The following is a 22,021-nucleotide window of genomic DNA, read 5'->3' as shown; positions in this document are numbered from 1 at the left end:
GAGCCCCGAGCGCTGCTCCCAGGTCAGCGGGGAGTGCTCCCGCTGCTCGCACGCCTGGGCGACGTCCTGATGGATGGCCTCAGACAGGGCGCGCAGGGCGGTCACTAGCCTCTTGCGCAGGGGAGGCGGCCGGTCTCCCGGGGACCTGTATCTGCGGCGCCCGCTGCGCTCCGCGCCCCGCGCCCCTTGTCTCCTGGGGCGGGCACCCGCGGTCTCCTCGCTCTCGCCGCCGCGATCCCCGTCGGGCATCCTCCGTGTCCTCCTTCCCGGAGTGACACTGGGCTCGTCTGTGAGAGAGGCCCCTGCAGAGGAAGCACGCGGGTGAACGACCAGCCAGACCACCCAGGGACCCCCCCAGCCACTCCCTCGGGGGAATCCCCCTGTCTCCTACTCAGTCCCGCCCCGTCCCTTGGTGGGATGAGGCGACGCCGTGCCCATCCAGGGTCCCCAGATGCCCCCTGGATTCCAGAGTCTGCTAACTCGCTTGGGCAACTCAACAGCCCCTTCTGTGCCCACGCCCTGCACGTGTGACCCGCTTTTCTGTCGGCACCCCTCCGGGCCCAGAGCTAGAGCCCACCTGCTCCGGCGCAGGTGCCGTCGCTGGAACCGATTTTCCTCTTCCCGGAGCCCTCCCGACTGGAGCAGCCTTCCGACCCTGGGGACAGAGAGTCTTGTGACTGCTCCGGCAGGACACCCCACCCCCCGGGCCATCCTGGACACACAGGACCAAAGCGGCAACCAGAACTAGTTCCCAGCTGTTCCTCGAGTCCGGGATCTGCAAGGAGGCCGCAGAGCTCCCAGTCCCCTGCCCGGGAGACTGAGCTACCCCACGTCCTGTCCCTCCTCCCCAGGAAAGGCAGCTCCTACCCGGTCCAGAGATGCCGCCAACTCTTTCGAGCTCAGCTTCCTGGGCATGCTCCTCATCAGTCTGCGGCTCTGACCCTAGCGGAAAAGGGAGTTTAGGTGAGTGGCCTCCCCAGAAGCCCGCACAACTCCGCAGTCCCGCCCTGCTCCGGCTTTGTGGACGGTCTTCTCGACGGAGGTTGTTCGGTGTCCCAGGCGGACCACAGCAGTGTGGTTCCGGGGATCACTGCCATGTTTCTCAACCCCCCCGAGGGCTGGGTGACATTCCCCATCACCTATCTCAAGATAAAACCCTGACCCCACCCCTCCTTCCAGCCTCGCTGCGCGAACTGCCCGTATCACTACCTTGCCTCTGGGTGCGGCTCTCTCTTAATGGGGAAGAGAATGTCTCCTCTTTCCCTTCGAGTGGTTTCTCCGCTACACCTGAGCCCTTTGCTTTACAGGAATTCTGATGGCAGGGCGGCTGGCCCGCGGGGTGTCGCGTGGAGGGACTGCGTGGGTCTGAGCCTCCAGTTTCCGAGCCCATCTCGACGCCCGCAGGGAGGATCCTCCCTCCGCGACGCTCGGACTGCGGAGTGTGGACCCGCCGCTGGGACCTGCCTTTTATAGGTCCCTCCGCGGGGCGTGGCTCGCTCCTATTGGCTGGAAAAAGGCCACCTTCCGGGCGCTGCTCAGAACTCGCGCTGGTCTCCGAGAAGGCGTGTGGGTGGCTGTGCCTTCAGGCGGAGCCCCGCACAGTAGGGGGAGGCTTCTGCAGGGGCCTGTCGTGGTGTCAGAAAGCAGGACAGCAAAGCCAGGGGAAGAGGGACTGGAAGACAGGGGACGCCTCCCTGTCTTACTCCTGGCCCAGCTCCCACCCACAGCTGTTGAAGACCCTGCCAGATCTGTTGCTTCTAACACGGTGAAATGAGAAGCGAGCGCTGCCCGGCAAGGGTGCAAGGATGACGTAGCTTCATCGGAGGGGTTTCTTCCATACAATGAAAAACACGTTTTCAGTATTCTTGTCGCTGATAATTTCATTCTGTATAAGTCACAGGAAAATCAGACCTTAAAACGATAAAATATCTACCAGACCCATTACTGAAATGGAGTTATTTCTCTCCTGCGTTCCCGTTCTTGGCGAAAGAGAGCAGGAACTCGGCCCTGGATCTGTAAGGACTGGATATCTCTGTAGGAAAATTTACAAGTCAGTCTTACCTACGAGTATCTGACAAATACATCTTTGTGTAAACATGAAGCCAGCAATGAACTAAAAATAATTGATGATGAAGATAGTTTCCCAATACTGATTTATTCAATATGGACATTTCAAGCATTCACACAGTTAAAGAAAATAAAGTGAATCTCTATTTACCCTTAAGATCGCTTCAAGATATGTCGGCGTTTTGGCAGTCTTTTTTTTTTTTTTTTTTTTTTTTTTAAGATTTTTTTTTTTTTTTTGACAGACAGAGATCACAAGTAGGCAGAGCAGCAGGCAGAGAGAGACAGGAGGAAGCAGGCTCCCTGCTGAGCAGAGAGTCCGATATGGGGCTCGATCCCAGGACCCTGGGATCAGAACCCGAGCGGAAGGCAGAGGCTTTAACCCACTGAGCCACCCAGGCGCCCCCGTTTTGGCAGTCTTGTACCATCCACTCCAAACTTTTCCTTTGGGATCAGGGTTGGGTGGGAAATGGAGCTGGAATACTTTGATGAAATCCTGGAATTCTCTATTTCTCTAATAAACAGGTTGTGAGCCATAAGATTCATCTCTAATAAATAATTACTCAAGTATATAAAAGATAATAAAAAGGGCACCTGGATGGCTCAGTTGGTTAAGCATCTGCCTTTGGCTCAGGTCATGATCCTAGAGGCCCAGGAGTCTGGCTCCTTGCTCAGTGGGGAGTCTGCTTCTCCCTCTGCCCCTCCCCGCCAACTCGTGCGTACTTTCTCTTTCTCTCTCCCTCCCTCCCTCTCAACTACTTAAATAAAATCTTTTTAAAAAGACTCGCAGGCTACCACAACACAGCATGCTGCCATGAACATACTTGGGCTGTGTTCTCATTTGCTATGATCTTTGCTGTTGCTACCAACAGGAAGGGAGGAACTAAATTTCTGCATCATCATGCTCATGCATCTTCATGTTTAAACAGTTTTTTTTTTTCATTTTTTAAAGATTTTATAATTTATTTATTTCGAGAGAATGAGAGGGAGCACGAGGACAGGGTGAGGGGCAGAGGGAGAAGCAGACTCCCCCTTGAGCAAGGAGTACAACATGGGGCTTGATCCCAGGACTCCAGGATCATGACCTGAACCAAAGGCAGATGCTTGACCTACTGAGCCACCCCGGCGCCCCCCTGCATCTCCATGTTTAGCGACCCTGGCAGCATTACCAGCGGGAGGAAAATTAATTAAAGACAACAAATACCCAATGAATAGGATCAGAGACTAAAACCGAAAAGTCCGGTTCATCGACACTTGTAAATGACCGACCAACAGTGGGGAAATGGAATGAACTAGAGGTACATGTGTAAAAAGAGGATTTTCTAGAAACAACTGAGAGAAAAGTCACAATACAGAATTAAACAGTCTATCGATGAGTGTACATATCTTGCACTTGCAGGAAGTAATATATATATAGCTTTTAAAGTATAATTGTATATGTTAAAATTTCTTACGTGCTTGGAAATGAGACTTATCAAATTATGGTTGATGATATCAGATACACAGAAGCACGGTAAAATAAAAATGCAGAGGAAAAATAAACAGGAAATAAATAATCCCTTTATATCTTGAGGGATGATTCGATCAAAGTTGGTTGTGTCATGCTGATTAGGTTAGCACCAGTGCTCAGAGGGGCTCCTCCAGCGACATAAAGGCCTCGAAGCTTCCCTTCATCCTCATCCTTCCTCAGTCATCCTGGAAGCTGCATGTGTCCCCTGGAATTTGCTCAGCATTCGCAATCTGAGCGGGTAAGGACTGCTGAATCATTATCCTCATCTTGAGACCTTTTGATCTTTTCTCCTTGTGTCCCTATTTAAGAATTTTTTTTTTTTGACAGAGAGGGAGAACACAATTGGGGGGACTGGCAGGCAGAGGGAGAGGGAGAAGCAGGCTCCCCGAGGAGCCGGAAGCCTGATGCGGGACTCTATCCCAGGACCCTGAGATCATGGCCTGAGCGACAGGCAGACACTTAACTGACTGAGCCACCCAGGTGCCCCTGTAAGGGGATTATCTTCAAAGTCCAGGTTAACCAAAGGGATCCCTGACATATATGTATTTTTCTTCGTTTTTGTGCTGTTATTTGCATGTCCACCAGTAACGGCTATGGGGGTATTTCTGAGCACATGATTAAGTGTCTTCTAGCTAGTAGAATCGTATGCAAGAATATGCATCTATCAACTTTTGATAAAGACTCCCTAATTGTCTCTCAAAAAGTCACTGATCATTGATATTCCCTACATGCGTGTATGAAATGGTGTGTTTCTACTAATCTCAGAAAGAGACCATATCGGCAAACTTTTATCTATCTATCTACGAGTAGGCTCCACACCCAGCATGGAGCCCAATGTGGGGCTAGAACTCATGACCCTGAGATCAAGAACTCAGCCAAAATCAAGAGTCAGACACTTAACCAACAGAGCCACCCAGATGTCCCAGCAGCCTTTTAACTTAACAAGCTGGTGGTCACAAAACAAACGAGATATTTTGTAATTTACTTTTCTCTGACCACCACTGAAGATGGATACCTCTTGTGAATGGTGTGAGGCGATATCTCATTGTGGTTTTGATTTGCATTTCCCTGATGGTAAATGATGGTGGACGTCTTTTCATGTGTCTGTTGGCCATCTGTATGTCATTTTTAGAAAAATATCTATTCAGGGGGCGCCTGGGTGGCTCAGTGGGTTAAAGCCTCTGCCTTCTGCTCAGGTCATGATCTCAGGGTTCTGGGATTGAGCCCCGCATTGGGCTCTGTGCTCAGCAGGGAGCCTGCTTCCCCCCCCACCCCCCCGCCCGCCTCTCTGCCTACTTGTGATCTCTGTCTGTAAATTTAAAAAAAAATATGTACTCAGGTCTTCTGCACATTTTTAAACCAGGTTTTTTCTTGGTTGAGTTGTATGAGTTCTTTATGTATTTTGGGTATTAACCCCTTATTAGCTATGTCATTTGCAAATATCTTCTCCCATTCAGTTGGTTACCTGATGAATTTTTTTTTTTTTAAATTGTCACCACTCATCTCTCAGTGAAAACAAGTTTTTGGGTTCTCCTTTGTCCCAACCCAGGTCCCTTTGTCTATTTCTACATTAAATGTTTTAAATATGCTAATATTCCTCCATGTAATCATATTTTAAATACTACTATCTCTCTAAGGATGTGACCTACAAGTTTTATAACAGTCCAGAATGTTCCTAACTGAACCTAAATTTGCACTCCACCTTCACCCCATGCTACTTCATTATCACATGAGAACATTTTCTTTTCTTTTTTAAAAGATTTTATTTATTTTTATTTTTTTTTCTTATTCTTAACTGATTAAATAGATAACTATTCAGACACATGAAAAAATGTTCATCATCACTAGCCATCAGGGAGATTCAAATCAAAAACCACATTGAGATACCACTTTACACCAGTTAGAATGGCCAAAATTGACAAGGCAAGAAACAATAAATGTTGGAGAAGATGTGGAGAAAGGGGAACCCTCTTACACTGTTGATGGGAATGCAAATTGGTGTGGCCACTTTGGAAAACAGTGTGGAGTTTCCTCAAAAAATTAAAAATAGAGCTTCCCTATGACCCTGCAATTGCACTACTGGGTATTTACCCCAAAGATACAAATGTAGTGAAAAGAAGGGCCATCTGCACCCCAGTGTTCATAGCAGCAATGGCCACAGTCACCAAACTGTGGAAGGAGCTGAGATGCTCTTCAACAAATGAATGGATAAAGAAGATGTGGTATATATACACAATGGTATATTACTCAGCCATCAGAAAGGATGAATACCCAACTCTTGCTTCAGTATGGATGGGACTGGAGGAGATTATGCTGAGTGAAGTAAGTCAAGTAGAGAAAGTCAATTATCATATGGTTTCACTTACTTGTGGAACATAAGGAATAGCATGGAGGACATTAGGAGAAGGAAGGGAAAAATGAAGGGAGGGGTGGGAATCAGAAGGAGAAATGAACCATGAGAGACTATGGACTCTGAGAAACAAACTGAGGGTTTTGGGATGGGTTAGCCCAGTGATGGGTATTAAGGAGAGCACAGATTGCATGGAGCACTGGGTGTTATACACAAACTATGAATCATGGAACACTGTATCCAAAATTAATGAGGTACTCTATTATGACTAATGGAACATAATATAAAAAAAGATAACTTCAAACTCAAGCTAGGAACAGCGTACTGGGTGATTACAGCTTATGGATAAGCAAAATAAATGATAGCAATATTATAAGGATTGGGAGGGAGGAATTGGGAATATTCTGTCCTGAGGTACCTTTACTATCTGTAATGTGGTAAAGGGCTACCTGTATTTATTTGACAGAAAGCTTAAGAGAGCACAGGTAGGGAGAGCATCAGAGGGAGAAGCAGGCTCCCTGCTCAACAGGGAGCCCAATGTGCACCTCGATCCCAGGACCCTGGGATCATGACCTGAGCTAAAGGCAGATGCTTAACCAGCTGAGCCACCCAGGCTCAAGAACATTTTCTTCTTTACTTTCTTGAATACCATCTTACATGTTAAATTCTCTTGTATCTTTTCCAAAAATTCAAAGATTAGTCAATTTCTAGATATATTTAATTTGTCAAATTAAAATTACACACTTGAAGACCTCCCCACAATCTCTAGATTGTTTCAGGAACAATTTTTTAATTGCACAAATTCCAAATTACTTCACTAGAAGTGTGAATACAATTTCAGTTATGTAAGTATTTTCATAACAATTCCATAATGTTTCATTTACATTTATTATTACTATTTACTGTTTCTTATGGGAAAGAAGCTCATTCTGGCTTTTTTTTACATAATGCTTGCAGTTTGGAGGTTTGGAGGTTGAATGAATAAACAACCATACACTATGCAAGAACATACAATTTACATATTTGTCATGAGTTTAGTGGGTGTTGCGTTCCTCATCCAGGCTAAGTAGAACCTGAATACACTGGAGATACGGTTCATGAGAATAAAGGGACAGGCACTTGGGAAACATCCATTGATCAAGGCAGAGATGCTCACCAGCAACCAACTGGGATCATCGAAGAGAATAATGCAGACTTGGAAGATGGAGGAAAGGGAGTAGAAGGACACAAAGGTGCTCATCAGGACAAGGATGCTCTGGGTGGCTCTGGACTCAGCAGAGGATCTGGGGGAGACATTGTTAGGCCTGTGAATGTGTTGGACCCACTGCCTGTGCCTGTGCAGGATGAAAACCATGGAGCTACTGGCCCAGATCATGATCCTAAACATAAAACATCAGGGAATGATAACAGTGCTGCTTGTACCAATTGTGTGATTTTGTTACTACTTATCACAGAACAGTATCCCAAATCCTTTCTCACCGAGATGCTCCTGTTGCTCCATTTGCCAATCACATGGATAGGAAAAAGGATATTTGCCAGCATGTAGAGGACCCAGCACAGGAATATGGAGAAGTCAATATGCTTGAGAGCTTCCCTTTTAAGTTTTGTCCAACTTGAGTCCCTGGGGCTGATCGTGATGGCCTGGAAGACACTCAAGAGGCAAGTGCTGCCTAGGGACACACCCCTGCTCACTCTGTGAAGATAGAAAAGAAGTTTGCATCCAAAATCACTTGGAAAACTGTTCCACCCAAAAGCTGCCATTGTCTGGGGGGACTCCTTTACAGAGGAGGGATAAGGAGTTGGCTACAGTCAGGTGTTTAGCAATCAAATCTGTGGGCCTCAACCTGCACCTAGTGAAGTAAAGGAGGGGATAATGGTAAAGAAGACAGAAGTTCCCCAGGATTCCAACCATGGTCTGGGTTAAGAAGATTACTCCTATGACCAGATCCCTGGAGGCCATCCTGCCAGATTCCAGCCACCGAGATTTGTCTTCAGAACCAGAGGATCCTGCATGGGAATATGAGGTGTGGGCTTCAAGCATCATGTCAACTAAAATCCAGTATTATCCACTTATTGTTCGTTTTGCCTTAGAAATGGTGCTGGGGGAACTGGATATCCACATGTAAAAGGGTGAAATTGGGCCCCAATCTTACAGCATACAAAAAAATCAACTCAAAATGTCTTAAAGACTTAAATATAAGATGTGAAACTGTAAAACCCCTTTAAGGAAACATAGAGGAAAATCTTTTTGGCGTTGGTCTCGGCCATGATTTCCTGGATCTGACACCAGCAGGAAAGTGAACAAAACAAAACAAAAAGATGAGTGGTGTTATATAAAACAAAAAACTTCTGCAGAGCAAAGGAAATAATCACCAAAGTCTGTGGAATGGGAGCAGATGTCTGCAGAGTGTTCATCTGATACAGGGTTAATAAAATATGAAGAATCTCTTAACAACTCAGTGGAAGAAATAACCCAGTTAGCCAATGGGCAAATTTCTTGAACAAACATCGCTCCAAAGAACATATGAGTGGTCAGCAAGTATATGAAAAGGGGCTCAACTCTGCTAATCATCAGGGAAATGCAGACCAAAGCCACAATGAGATGCTATCACACATGTTAGAATGACTGGTATCCAAAAAACCCCAAAGATAAGTGCGGGTGAAGATGTGGGGAAATTGGAGTCTGTATACACTGTTGGTAGAAATGTAGAATATTGAAGCCACTATGGGAAACAGTATAGAGATTCCTCAAAAGACTAGAATAGAACTATCTATTCTATCCAGCAGTCCCACTTCTTGGTATATATCCAAAAGAATTGAAATCAGGTTCTCCAAGAGATAGCTGCATGCCCATGTTCATTATAGCATTATTCCCAATGGCCAAGATATGGAAACAATTCAAATGGCCATTGACTGGGAATGGCTAAGGAAAGTGTAGGATTACCTACAAAGGAATACAAGTGGAACACGACTCAAGCTTCAAAAAGAAGGAACTCCTACATGGAGGAGCCAGTCACAGAAGGAAAAATACTGTATGAGGAACCTGAAAGTCAAACTCATCGAAGCAGAGAACAGAAGAGTGGTTGCCAGGTGCTGGAGGAAGGGGGAGTGCGGGATTGTTGTTCAGTGTATGTAAAGTTTCAGTTATACAAGATGAGTGTGTTGTAGAGATCTGTTGTACAATATAGTGACTCAAGTTAGAAGAATGGTATTGTAGACTGTAAATAATGGAAAGAGGATGTATTTTATGTTAAGTGTTCTGACCACACACACACACACGAACACAAGAAATTTTTTGGAAGTGATGGATACCTTGATTGTGGTGATACCATCCCAGAGGCATGCAGATTTCCAAACTTATCAAAATATATACATTAAATACGTACAATTTTTAGTATACCAGTTATATATCAATACAGTTTAACAAGAGAAATATTAATTTCATGGGACTTTCCAGAGTTAAGTATGTACACTTTAAAGAGCACTTAACGATGTGCGAATCATTGCTGTGAAGTTCATATATGTAGTAACTCACTTTTCTCTTTTTTTAAAAAAGTAGCTCCACACCCAATGTGGAGCCCAATGTGGGGCTTGAACGCATGACCCTGAGATAGAGACCTGAGGTGATGTCAAGAGTCAGACACTTAGGGGCGCCTGGGTGGCTCAGTGGGTTAAAGCCTCTGCCTTCAGCTCAGGTCATGATCCCAGGGTCCTGGGATCGAGCCCCACATCAGGCTCTCTGCTCAGCAGGGAGCCTGCTTCCTCCTCTATCTCTGCCTGCCTCTCTGCCTACTTGTGATCTTTGTCTGTCAAATAAATAAATAAAATCTTAAAAAAAAAAAAGAGTCAGACACTTAACTGAATGAAACAGCTAGGCACCCCATACTTTTTAAGCAAAACTACAAGTTATCACTACTATTACTTTCATTTTAAAGACAAGGAGAACACAGAGAGACAGAATAGGTAATTTGCCTACATGTATACCCTATTTAGGGCAAAGTGTGGACTTGAGTCTGGCTGAGTTGTTTGCAAAGACAATGCCTCTAGCCTCTGTGCTATGCTGAGTCCAGAGAGCTGCTGTGTTCTTTGAATAATCCTGATATATGGTTTGGTTTTAGCTTTGCCATTTTATTGTAGCTAGATAGTATGTTTCTTTATAATTTTCATTGTAATAACTCATCATGATGTGTAAAGATTTATTCTGTAAGCCAATATCAAAATGAATGAAGCTTTAGAAATTTAAGAAAATGTAGATGCTCTGACTGCAGTTTTATATTATATAGGAACCTGTCCCGTGACAAGTTGAATGTAATGAATGCAAGAAGTGCTCAACACTAGGATGGATACAGAAAGAAAAAGACAATTTGGGCATTTGCCTTTATGCCAGGAACGAAAGTATAAGGACACCTATCATAATCTCATGTCTTACCCTGAAGTATGGGACATTGAATTCTAATATAGGATAAGATAATATAAGGTAAAAACTAAAGTATTAGTCATTTTAGGTCATGTTTATCTGTTCATAATGATTATGAACTATTAGTCATGTGGTAAGTTCTCAGAAATATGTTAAAATATGACAAATGCAAATTGAAAACTATAATAACACAGGAATATTGTGTGCTTTATAAGTTGATTTATAGAATTTGCAGTTGATATTAGAGAAAATATCACAGGATACATTTGAGCCTAACAGCTGCTCTCTGAAACCCATTATTACAAAATTATCTTTTCCTTAAATGCTGCTTCCAGTAGCTTCAAGAGAGAAAATCTCAAGATAATCAACAGACCGCAGTGTTTTCAGTGGAGATACAACTGCCTCCACTGTCATGGTCAGAGAAAATCTTTCTATTCTAGCAGCTGTCCTTGGGACATAAGCATTTTTTCACAAGAATACGGGATTCCTACAGATGTATTTTTCCCAGTCCTAGTCATAAACCTGAAGGTATTTCAGGCACACCTCTAGTAATCCTACAAATTCCTGTAAGAGAGGCTGAAAGCTATCGGTTTCAGAACTACAGGTGCTAATTACCTTAACAATCAGGATTCTTTTTTACAGGATCGAATACGGATGAGTTGTCCCCGAGGCTTCCGTTAAATCCACCAGGAGCCAGCAGGAATTGGCGTGAAGTCTAGGACCCCATCTCTCTTTACTAGCTCTCTTTACAGGCTCGTGCCTGTGTGGCTTTGGCACTGGATCAGTTTCAAACCCAGAACAATCCCTTTTTTATATACGGTCACTTACTCACATTTACTCCCAACGGGTGACTTCATAGACTTTGCCTCTCAGACGGAAATGGAAGGCAGTCTCCTAGAAACATCCCTCCATCTGGATGGTGAGCTCCCAGTGCGTGGTCACAAGAGCTAGTGCCTGTGGGAGGGGGGGCATGCCGCTTCCAGCCGGCGACGGGAGAAGAATTAGGCACAAACAAGGCAGCTGCAAGAGATTGGGAGCAGGGGACAACAGACGAAAAGACGGCTGCCCCGAGCAACTCCACAGTCTCACTTTTATTAGATAGAAACAATAGCCAACAGCAGGACGGACGAAAGTCAAACGTTAGTCACATGTCTTGCGGACAAGCGAGGAGGAGGAAAAGATTATAGTTAACCAAGCACATTCAAAGGACTCATCTAGCTAACAACGGACGCTTCTGGGAAGAGAAAGGAGCGATCACGGAGAAGGGAAGCAGGCGGTTTTCATTCTACCCTGAGCTGACCGGGCGTCCCCAGCTGCCCAGCTTCACGGTCGTGTATCGTCCTTCTCCCCAAAGACCTGTTGCCGGTATATGTTTTTCTTATATATCTAAATGTGCTTGGCAACTAGTAAAATCCTCCAGGGGTTACAGTTTAAGTAACAAATTGTTCCGAGGGGCAGCAGCAGGGGCAGCCCCAGGACCCTGGGGTATGGAGCAGGGATTGCGACCTCCCTCCCCTCAGAGGAACAATTATCATGTCACCTTTCCACGCAGTGACAGTGCCAGCTGGGGAGCTGAGAACACTTATGAAGAGCTTTTTTTCTGAAGTTGGTAATTACCAAAACCAATTACAAGTTTCTAGTTAATCTCTACAAAGGGACCGTTGAGATGACTGGTCGAGGCTATAGTCCTGAAGGCAGGTGGGTCTCCTGTGGAAGGGAGCGGAACATTTCAGAGTTGGCGGGTGAGGGACTGAGGGGAGTAAGTGTGTCTCCCGGGATCTGCCTTGCTCGAAAGTTCTTCCACCCAAAATCGATTTCCTCCTAAATCTTCAGACCACCGAGGTGAACTAGCCTTACATTATAAGCAAAACGTTGGTCCCTGAGGATTTTCAAAGAGAAAGGTGGAACTCAAGGAAAAGCACTCAACACCAATTAACGCGTGAGTCTGGATTCAGCCCTAGACGGTTCCTTGTCTAAGAGACAAGCAGAGGCTGAGTACATGGTTCAAGTGCACTGGCGGTCACCGCAGTCTTCCTTCCACACTTTCTTTTTGGCGAATTTTCAGTGATGAGCTCTGGTTGCTTTTGTAATACATGAACACATATAAAAGAGGAGTTCAAATGAACCCTTTGGTTTTTCCTACAAACACATCTACGTTTTATCCAGGCCCGCTATCCAGTGCCTCTCCACTTCCGAGCCTGGGATGAAAGCCGTAGTGGTGGGCAAGGCCTGCCACACATGCCTGTGGGCGCACGCAAGCGCACACGCGTACAAACACATGCACACGACCCCATGTAAATCACACGTACAGCCAGATGCTCACATACATTCACATTCGATCACAGATTCACACCCCGCCACGCGTACAGACTCTCAACTAGAATCACACGCACTTACTCTGACACACGCTCACGCAGACTCACGTAGCCCCACGAACGCTCAGAAACTGCATTCACACAGCGTGTGTGTGTCTAGCCATCGCAGTCATATGTGGAAGAACGCTAGTAACTCATGCCCCTTTATGAAGCCGCCTTTTATACTTCCCGCTTTGCAAGCATCCACAAAGATACCAGGACGTGCAATGAACAAAAAGTGCCGTGAGTATTGCTACTCTAGGTTAAGGCACAAAGTGGAACAGTTGGGGCGTTGGCGGTCTGATACACAGGTGTCCTGGGTGCCGTCCTTTCTGGCATAGGCAGAGTCTAGGCCGTCACTGATACATCACGCTGGATGTGGAATTATTTTCTTAGGTAGGAATGTCAAGATGTAAACTTTGGGATAGTTATCTGGCCTGTAAAGTTAAACCCTGATTTTTTTTTTTTTTTTACAGAATGTGTAAGGTTGCATGTAGCCACAATCCTGAGGGACATCAGCAGATGGCTGGTGCTTTAAAGACCGCAGGAGAAACCCGGAATGGGTTTAATCTCAGACCACGCCAGTGAGATTAGTCAGAGTGACCAGTGGGATGATGCAGTCATGGGAAAGTTGGCCAGAAGCCCTGAGAGTGTAGAAATGAGGGATGGGCGTTGTTGAAAAGCTCTCTGGGTTTCTCATACTTGTGATATCTTCTTGGAAGAGGCAAGGACAACTTTCATGCTAGACCATTTAAGAGATAAACTTGGAGGGTATAGTATATCTTTTGGGGGAAAGGAGCAGATTTATTTGCTGTGCAGGGAAAAATATGTACAGCCTTCCTCAAAAGTTAAGTGTATGGGGCGCCTGTGTGGCTCAGTCGGTTAAGCATCCGACTCTGGATTCCCACTCAGGTCGTGATTGCAGGATCGTGAGATCGAGCCCTGTGTTGGGCCCTGCTCTGGCTGTGGAGCCTGTTTAAGATTCTCTCTCTCACTCGCCCTCTGCCCCTGCCCTGCCTCTCTCTCCCTCTCTTAAAAAAAAAAAAAAAAAAGTTAAGATATGCAGGTGTGTTAGGTGCCCCCTTTCAAATACTGGTATTTCCTCGGTTGTGACCTAAACACACTGTTTTGTACAGGATCTGCCTGAGACTTCCGCATGGCGCATGGCTCACGGGTCTCAAGGGACAAAGGAACTCCTGGGAAAGTGAACTTCATGTTTCCTGCTGTGCTGTGAGTAATAACGTCTTTGTTTCCGATGTTATGAGTCATGATAGCACCATGACTCAGTGGGGTCTTAAGCTAACATACAGGCATAGAAGCAATGCAGGGTAAAATGGAAGACCCTTCTTTATAGTTACCAGAGGTTGTAAAAAGTTATATATATGAGCAAAATATATATATATATGTAGATATTTATATTGAAATATATAGAAGTGTATATATGTATGTATGTATGTATGTATGTATAAGACTTATAAAAATTGCTGTCTTAAGTGTTTGGATAATGCAAAAAACACACTAATTCCTTAAGTAAGGAAGAATTTAGTGAGCAGTTTTCAGAAAAACCTTGGGAGAAAATTGTTCTCTGAAGATGGAAGACCAGGGATGCCTGGGTGGCTCAGTCCATTAAGCGTCTCCCTTCGGCTCAGGTCAGGATCCCAGGATCCAGGGATCAGGCTCTTTGCTCAGCAGGGAGCCTGCCTCTCCCCCTGCTGGTTCTCTCTGTCTCTGACAAATAAATAAAAAATAAAATCTTTAAAAAATAATAAATAAATAGGAAGACCAGTGTAAATTCTGGGGTAAGAGGGTGATCATTGCAGAGGAGAGGGGGCCGTGAGCAAGAGCACTGAGTTGGGCACTGAATAGTTGCGGAAGAAGAACCAGGGGCTCCTCATGGCAGAGCAGCAAGGAGGCCACTGGGAGTGAACAAGGGTTAGGAGAACTCGTTACCCAACTTGCTGCTGGGTGGGCCGGCACTCCTCACCCACCGTTGCGCTCTCTGAGCCTTTAGTAAAGCCCCTGTGGCTAACTAAGTCGTTTTGCCTCCAGTTGGATTCTTTCTAGACAGTGCTGGGGCTGGGTTGTATATCTGTTTAGATATAAGGCAAAGATGGGTTTTATGGGGAACTCTAAGGTGGGAAGAGAGAAAATCATGAGAGCATTGATCCCTGAGAATTGTCAAAAAATTCTTGGTGAACCTTCTGATCTTTAAGGTTGTGGAAAGGATGGGATCATAAAGCAAGATTTCCACGACGTGAAGGAAGACCCCTGTGATGTGTGGGTTGCATGCCGAATAAATAGATTCAATACGAAGTACTTTTTTCAAAAGCTTTTATTTATTTATTTGACAGAGACAGAGACAGAGATCATGAGTAGGCAGAGAGGCAGGCGGTGGTGGGGGGTGGCTAGCAGGCTTCCTGGGAGCCTGATGCAGGACTCGATTCCAAGACCCCGGGATCATGACCTGAGCTGACGGCAGACGTTTAACCCACTGAGCCACCCAGGCACTCCGAGTCAGTACAAAATATTATGCGCGCTATGACGAGAGGGAGGTGGAAAGTCGGCAGGGCTGGAGAAGAAGAGGTCAGGTGGGTCCAGGGTGGGTGAAGGTTCTGCTGCTTCTTTGCTCCAGTTTCCTACTTGAGTCTCCTTCGTGACGGTTCTATCGCTTGGTGATGCGGGCCCGAGACTTTGGCTTCCAGTCTGCACTGTTAGTGCATCTCTACCCCAAGGTTTGTGCTTCAGACGACAGAAAACTGCTGTTTTTTCCTGAGGAGCCTTGTGCCTGTGGCTGGATTGAGGCTGGACTCCGTGCCTGATGGGTCCTGTGTGGGGTGAGCACGTCCTTCTGTTCCCAGCTGCCTTAGAGGAATCCCTTCTTGAAAAAAGTCAGAATTTGGGTAAACAGAGAATAATCAAGTAAGACAACTGTCCTCTCAGCTGCCAGAATTTTCCTTTTCCACTTTACAATCCATCATACTGCAGGGAGGAGACAACCGGGGCAGGGAATCTCAGGACAGAGTACAACATCGTCCTTCTAGGAAGCCGTGTGAGCAAGGCTGAAGTTTCAGTGAGAAAAGGGACAGATAAGTCTTCCGTCCCAAACTCCAGACCTCTCTCTGCATCACAGAGCACTCAAGGATGAAATCCGAACACAGTGTTTCCACCTCAGCTGGAGGTTAAACAGAATCCAGGCGTTTCCACTTTGAACTTGATATAGACATAAAAATCCAAAGGGCAACATTTCCTAAAATGAAAACACTTTTGGCAATGACTCAAGAGAAGACTTCTTAATTTGTCCAGACAAAAGGAGAGGGTTGTATGAACCGTCTCAGTTGACATGAGTGATCTGATTAATAAAAGGGAACTTTTTTGGAGAAAATAACATTCTTAAATTCAGTCTTAGATACTGATGGAAAGAGATTCATTGAACTGTTAGTATGATACTTTTGGAGAACAAAAAAACATACAGGCAAGGAAGCAACACAGATTGTCCATCATCTCTCTACCTATTACTCACCTACGTGTGTTTCTAAGAGCTATTTTTTTAAATCTTTTTTTTATGGATTTTTTTTTCTTTTCAACGTAACAGTATTCATTGTTTTTGCACCACATCCAGTGCTCCATGCAATCCGTGCCCTCTCTAATACCCACCACCTAGCTCCCCCAACCTCCCCCCCCCCACCCCTTCATAACCCTCAGGTTGTTTTTCAGAGTCCATAGTCTCTCATGGTTCACCTCCCCTTCCAATTTCCCTCAACTCCCTTCTCCTCTCCATCTCCCCTTGTCCTCCATGATATTTGTTATGCTCCACAAATAAGTGAAACCATATGATAATTGACTCTCTCTGCTTGACTTATTTCACTCAGCATAATCTCTTCCAGTCCCGTCCATGTTGCTACAAAACTTGGATATTCATCCTTTCTGATGGAGGCATAATACTCCATAGTGTATATGCACCACATCTTCCTTATCCATTCATCCATTGAAGGGCATCTTGGTTCTTTCCACAGTTTGGCGACCGTGGCCATTGCTGCTATAAACATTAGGGTACAGATGGCCCTTCTTTTCACTACATCTGTATCTTTTGGGTAAATACCCAGTAGTGCAATTGCAGGGTCATAGCTTCCCTATTTTTTTAAATCTTACATAGTAAGTGTTGTCTATTTCTCAGGAGAAAGCGGGGTGATTTAGAAATGCACTTTTCAAATATTCACGTACAAAGTAATTACCTGGAGATTTTGTTAAATGGCAGACATTTATGGAGGAGATACTGGGTGGGACCCAAGATTCTTCATTTTCAGAAGATTTCTGATGATTCCAATACTGCCAATCTGATGTTCACACTCTGAGTGACTGGGAATTAAGGGACTGAGGAAAGACTTAATGAATGACTTTGTATTCAAGAAATTTTAGAGAAATAATAGGGTTTAAAAGAGGTTTTGAGAAGAGCAAAAACAAAGAATTTAACCATTTACTGGAAACCATTCTAAATGCTTTTCACATTAGAATGCATAAAACCACAAAAATCATCTATTTTTATTTTTTAAGTGAACCGACCTTCACTTGAATGAAAATCAAAGAAACAAAGTGGTTTTAAAAACTCATTAGGCCAGTTTGGAGAACAGTGTGGAGATTCCTCAAGAAATTTAAAAATAGAGCTTCCCTATGACCCTGCAATTGCACTACTGGATATTTACCCCAAAGATACAGATGTAGTGAAAAGAAGGGCCATCTGTACCCCAATGTTCATAGCAGCAATGGCCACGGTCGCCAAACTGTGGAAAGAACCAAGATGCCCTTCAATGGATGAATGGATAAGGAAGATGTGGTGCATATACACTATGGAGTATTATGCCTCCATCAGAAAGGATGAATACCCAAGTTTTGTAGCAACATGGACAGGACTGGAAGAGATTATGCTGAGTGAAATAAGTCAAGCAGAGAGAGTCAATTATCATATGGTTTCACTTATTTGTGGAGCATAACAAATAACATGGAGGACAAGGGGAGTTAGAGAAGAGAAGGGAGTTGAGGGAAATTGGAAGGGGAGGTGAACCATGAGAGACTATGGACTCTGAAAAACAATCTGAGGGGTTTGAAGCAGCGGGAGGTGGGATGTTGGGGGAACCAGGTGGTGGGTATTAGAGAGGGCATGGGTTGCATGGAGCACTGGGTGTGGTGCAAGAACAATGAATACTATTATGCTGAAAAAAAAACTCACTAGGCCATTGCTGCTATGAACATTGGGATACAGATGGCCCTTCTTTTTACTACATCTGTATCTTTGGGGTAAATACCCAGTAGTGCAATTGCAGGGTCACAGGGAAACTCTATTTTTAATTTCTTAAGGAATCTCCACACAGTTTTCCAAAGTGGTTGCACCAACTTGCATTCCCACCAACAATGGAAGAGGGTTCCCCTTTCTCCACATCCTCTCCAGCACACATTGTTTCCTGTCCTGTTAATTTTGGCCATTGGCCACAGTCGCCAAACTGTGGAAAGAACCAAGATGCCCTTCAACAGACGAATGGATAAGGAAGATGTGGTCCATATACACTATGGAGTATTATGCCTCCATCAGAAAGGACGAATACCCAACTTTTGTATCAGCATGGACAGGACTGGAGGAGATTATGCTGAGTGAAGTAAATCAAGCAGAGAAAGTCAATTATCATACGGTTTCGCTTATTTGTGGAGCATAAGGAATAACATGGAGGACATTGGGAGATGGAGAGAAGTGAGTTGGGGTAAATCAGAGGGGGAGATGAAGCATGAGAGACTATGGACTCTGAGAAACAAACTGAGGGTTTTGAAGGGGCAGGGGGTGGGAGGTTGGGTGAGCCTGGTGGTGGTTATTAAGGAAGGCACTTATTGCATGGAGCACTGGGTGCGGTGTGTAAACAATGAATTCTGGAACACTGAAAAGAAAAAAAAAAAAAAAAAAACCCAGGGGGAAAAAACCTATTAGGCAGGAACATCAGAGGTAGAGAAGTAAAGATTTTCTATTTTTTTTTTAAACAAAAATACAGTGTTTATAGAGGAAGAGAGAACACAGCATTCCTTCTAGGATGGGACATTTACCCAAAAGCCAGTCATTCCTTCCTCCTACCCCTTCTCTTTCTCCTCCTCATTCTCTTTGTCTTCAGATGAGATTATCTTAGAAATCACACCTGAGTTTTGAGAGTTGCAGTCATCAATAAACACCCCCTCCTCCTGACACCCCTCCCTAACCAAGGGCAGAAGAACTCCAAGTGCAGAAGAGCCTTCCATTTCCCCAGACCTAGGACAGAGCTGGGAAGCAGGTGGGTGGAGAAACCCCGCCTGAATGCAGACCCCGCCCAGGGAACACCCTTCCGGAGCGCTCTCCGGAGCTCCACCCATCTCCTTCCTCATCCCCTCCAAGCTCATACCCAAATCCTCCCGGGATCCTTCTCCACATCAGAGCTTCTCCTCCCTGCCCAGGCCTGGGACACCTGCTGGCTTCCAGGTCTCCTGGGGGTTGGAGACCAGCAACCCGTCTGTGCTCTGATGGAATCTGGCCCTGGCCGGCTGGCATTCTCAGCATCTGAGGTGGGCTCTGATTCTGTGGATAAACGGAACCATTCTTTTTTTTTTTTTTTTTCCAGAACCATTCTTCATTTCAGTTTTCAAACCCCTGATTGCCACTGAACTCCTTGCCTTGGGGAGACTAAGTTACCCTGTTTGTAGCAAGACGTAGAATGAATCAGCCAGTATGTTGGCATACTTGTAAATATTTTTTTTAAATAGGTATTATTCTCTGGGGCAGTTTTTGGCTCACAACAATATTGAGCAGAGGTTCATGGATTTCCCACATAGCCCGTGCCCTCACATGTGCACAACCTCTCCCATGGCAATGTGTGAACATGAACATGTGTGAACAATGTGTGAGCATGAACATTTCCAGCATGGTGTATAGTGTTAAAAAATATATAGTTAGGGGCACCTGGGTGGCTCAGTGGGTTAAAGCCTCTGCCTTCGGCTCAGGTCATGGTCCCAGGGTCCTGGGATCGAGCCCCACGTCGGGCTCCCTGCTCAGCGGGGAGCCTGCTTCCTCCTCTCTCTCTCTCTGCCTGCCTAATCTGTCTGTCAAACAAATAAATAAAATTAAAAAAAATATATATAGTTATATGTGTATCTTTTTTTAAAAAATCCCTGGGAATTGCAAAGAGCAAATTACAGTATATTGTTTCAGATACATACACATGAGATACAATGAAAGAGCTGAGGGTGTAAACAAAACATTTCTTCCAATAAAGCAAATCCTTTCCAGTCCTGGGCAAGTGGGCAAAGATTAGCTCACATACAAGGATGAGCTCACACAAGATTAGATTAGGCTGATTGGATTAGTGGGAAAGGGTTTCCTGGGGATTCCAAGCTGTATAAAAGCCCAGCAGAAGAGTAGCCTTCTCAGTCATCCCAGAATCTCCTCTGCCTCTAGTGGGGTTGGCCCAGCACCCTCATATATGAGAGGCCACCAACAGACACAAAACCACAGGTTAGTTTCCATGACTATTTGGGACCTCTGTTTACCCCTCACAAAAATAGAAGAAAATAGGGAGAGGGGGCCATTTTAGGTGTTGAAATAAAGATTTGTTTATTGTTTAATAGAATCTCTTTGAGCAGGGCCTGATTCAAAAACCTTAAAAAATGTTAATTTTTAGACAAATTTTAACTTTAAGGTCATTGCAGAGACTGATCACCCAGGCCCAGGGCTTTTAAAAAGAGTAAGTGATTTATTAGTTTATCTTTTATGCCAATGTGTTCATGAGAACTTCTTTGGAGCTGGTTGAAATTCTGAGCCCGGATCATGAATCCAGAAATGAAACAGAGCAGCACCTCAGCAATGAAACTCCCAGTCCAATGGAGAGACAAGAATTATTCTACCTTAATTTGTCCTTGGGAAATGCTTCCTCATTACTCGATTCTGGTCATTTGAAATTTGAAGGAGGGGCACTCCCCCAGCCGGTAGAGTATGTGACTCTTCATCTTGACGTGGGGAGTTCTAGTCCCACGCTGGATGCAGAGTTTACTTAAAAAAAAAAAAAAATCAAAGAGGAAAGTGTACTTTATACTAGATTTTCAAATATGTTTGCCCCAAGGTTAGATACAGCATTTCTTCTAATATAATCTATTATGATAAATTTTATTATCTTTTTATGGCAGCCTGTGGTAATGGGTTCTATTGCTGTTTTCAACGAAATAATATATTTTCCTATTACACTCTATTTTCCTGTTAGATCCTATGTATGTGTGTTTGTGGGTATGTAAACTCTGCCCTGATGTGGGGCTTGAATTCACCACCCGAGATCAAGAGTTGCGTCCTCTACTGACTGAACCAGCCAGGTACTCCCACTGAGTTTTTGATTGACTAATTTTAACTAATTTGATTAACTAATTTTGATTTAACTAATTTCATTTTTTTCTTCCTTTTTTAAAGAAAAGATTTTGTGTATTTGAGAGAGAGAGCGCGAAAGAGAGCATGAGTGCAGGGGAGGGCAGGGAGAGGGAGAAGCAGGCTCCTCGCTGAGCAGGGAACCTGACTCCGGGTTTGATCCCGGGACTCTGGGATCCCAGATCTGAGCCAATGGCTGACATTTAACTGACTGAGCCACCCTGGTGCCCCCGTTTTGTGATCTTTTGTTTTCCTGCTGCAGTTTCTTCCCCTGCTACAATATCTTAAGATGAAATGTCCTATAAATTCTATGTTTGTATATAATATGGCCATTAGACTAAGGAATTTCTCCCTGAACCTGGTTTTGCCCTGCTCCTAAGTTTTCCCATAAAGTGCTTTATCTTTTGTTTCCTTCTGTATAATTTCCATTTGAATTTCACTTTTTATTTTAAGGAATTTTATTTCAGAATTTCTGGAAATGTAGTGAATAGTTTGAACATACTTAATCTTATAAAGAAGTTCAATAGTGTAGTTATATTTACTTTTATTTAGTTATGACAAAGGGGAACTATAGAGTGTAAGATATCCAGTTTTCTAATATATTGAATTTTCTTTTTGAACCCAATTACATGATCACTTTCTCCAAGTGTTTTATGGTATACAGTATAAGGTCCCTAAATATGGAATCTGTACTTCAGGTATATATAAAGTCTAGTTAAGTCAGGAAAGTCTAGTGGAGAAATTTTATTTTAATTGTCATCTTATTTCTCATTCAAATTGGTACTGTGTTTCTAGTAGAAGACTACGGAGGTGTAATTAGAAGAAAAGGTAAAAGGGTAGACAGCGGCGGGCTAGAGGTAGGAGCTGGCTGTCTTGTGCACTGGCAGGGGTGGGGGTCCAGGGATGTGCA

The 22,021-nt window shown here is 44.4% G+C and overlaps 2 protein-coding genes across 2 annotated transcripts in view; both read right to left on the bottom strand.

The window, feature by feature from the left end:
- The window catches only part of LOC111160768 (zinc finger protein 729-like), a 411,473-nt gene that overhangs the window by 34,205 nt on the left and 355,247 nt on the right, over positions 1-22,021 (bottom strand).
- LOC111160566 (vomeronasal type-1 receptor 4-like) lies at positions 6,940-7,884 on the bottom strand. The gene is given in 3 exon segments (XM_022523762.1): positions 6,940-7,301; positions 7,304-7,694; positions 7,696-7,884. Coding segments are annotated over 3 exon segments (942 nt in total).

This window comes from Enhydra lutris, unplaced genomic scaffold, assembly GCF_002288905.1.
Source record: "Enhydra lutris kenyoni isolate GAN:26980312 unplaced genomic scaffold, ASM228890v2 scaffoldscaffold77, whole genome shotgun sequence".
Classification (NCBI taxonomy): domain Eukaryota; kingdom Metazoa; phylum Chordata; class Mammalia; order Carnivora; family Mustelidae; genus Enhydra; species Enhydra lutris.
The sequence above is the reverse complement of the archived record's forward strand: the minus strand, read 5'-3'. Positions and strand labels throughout refer to the sequence as shown.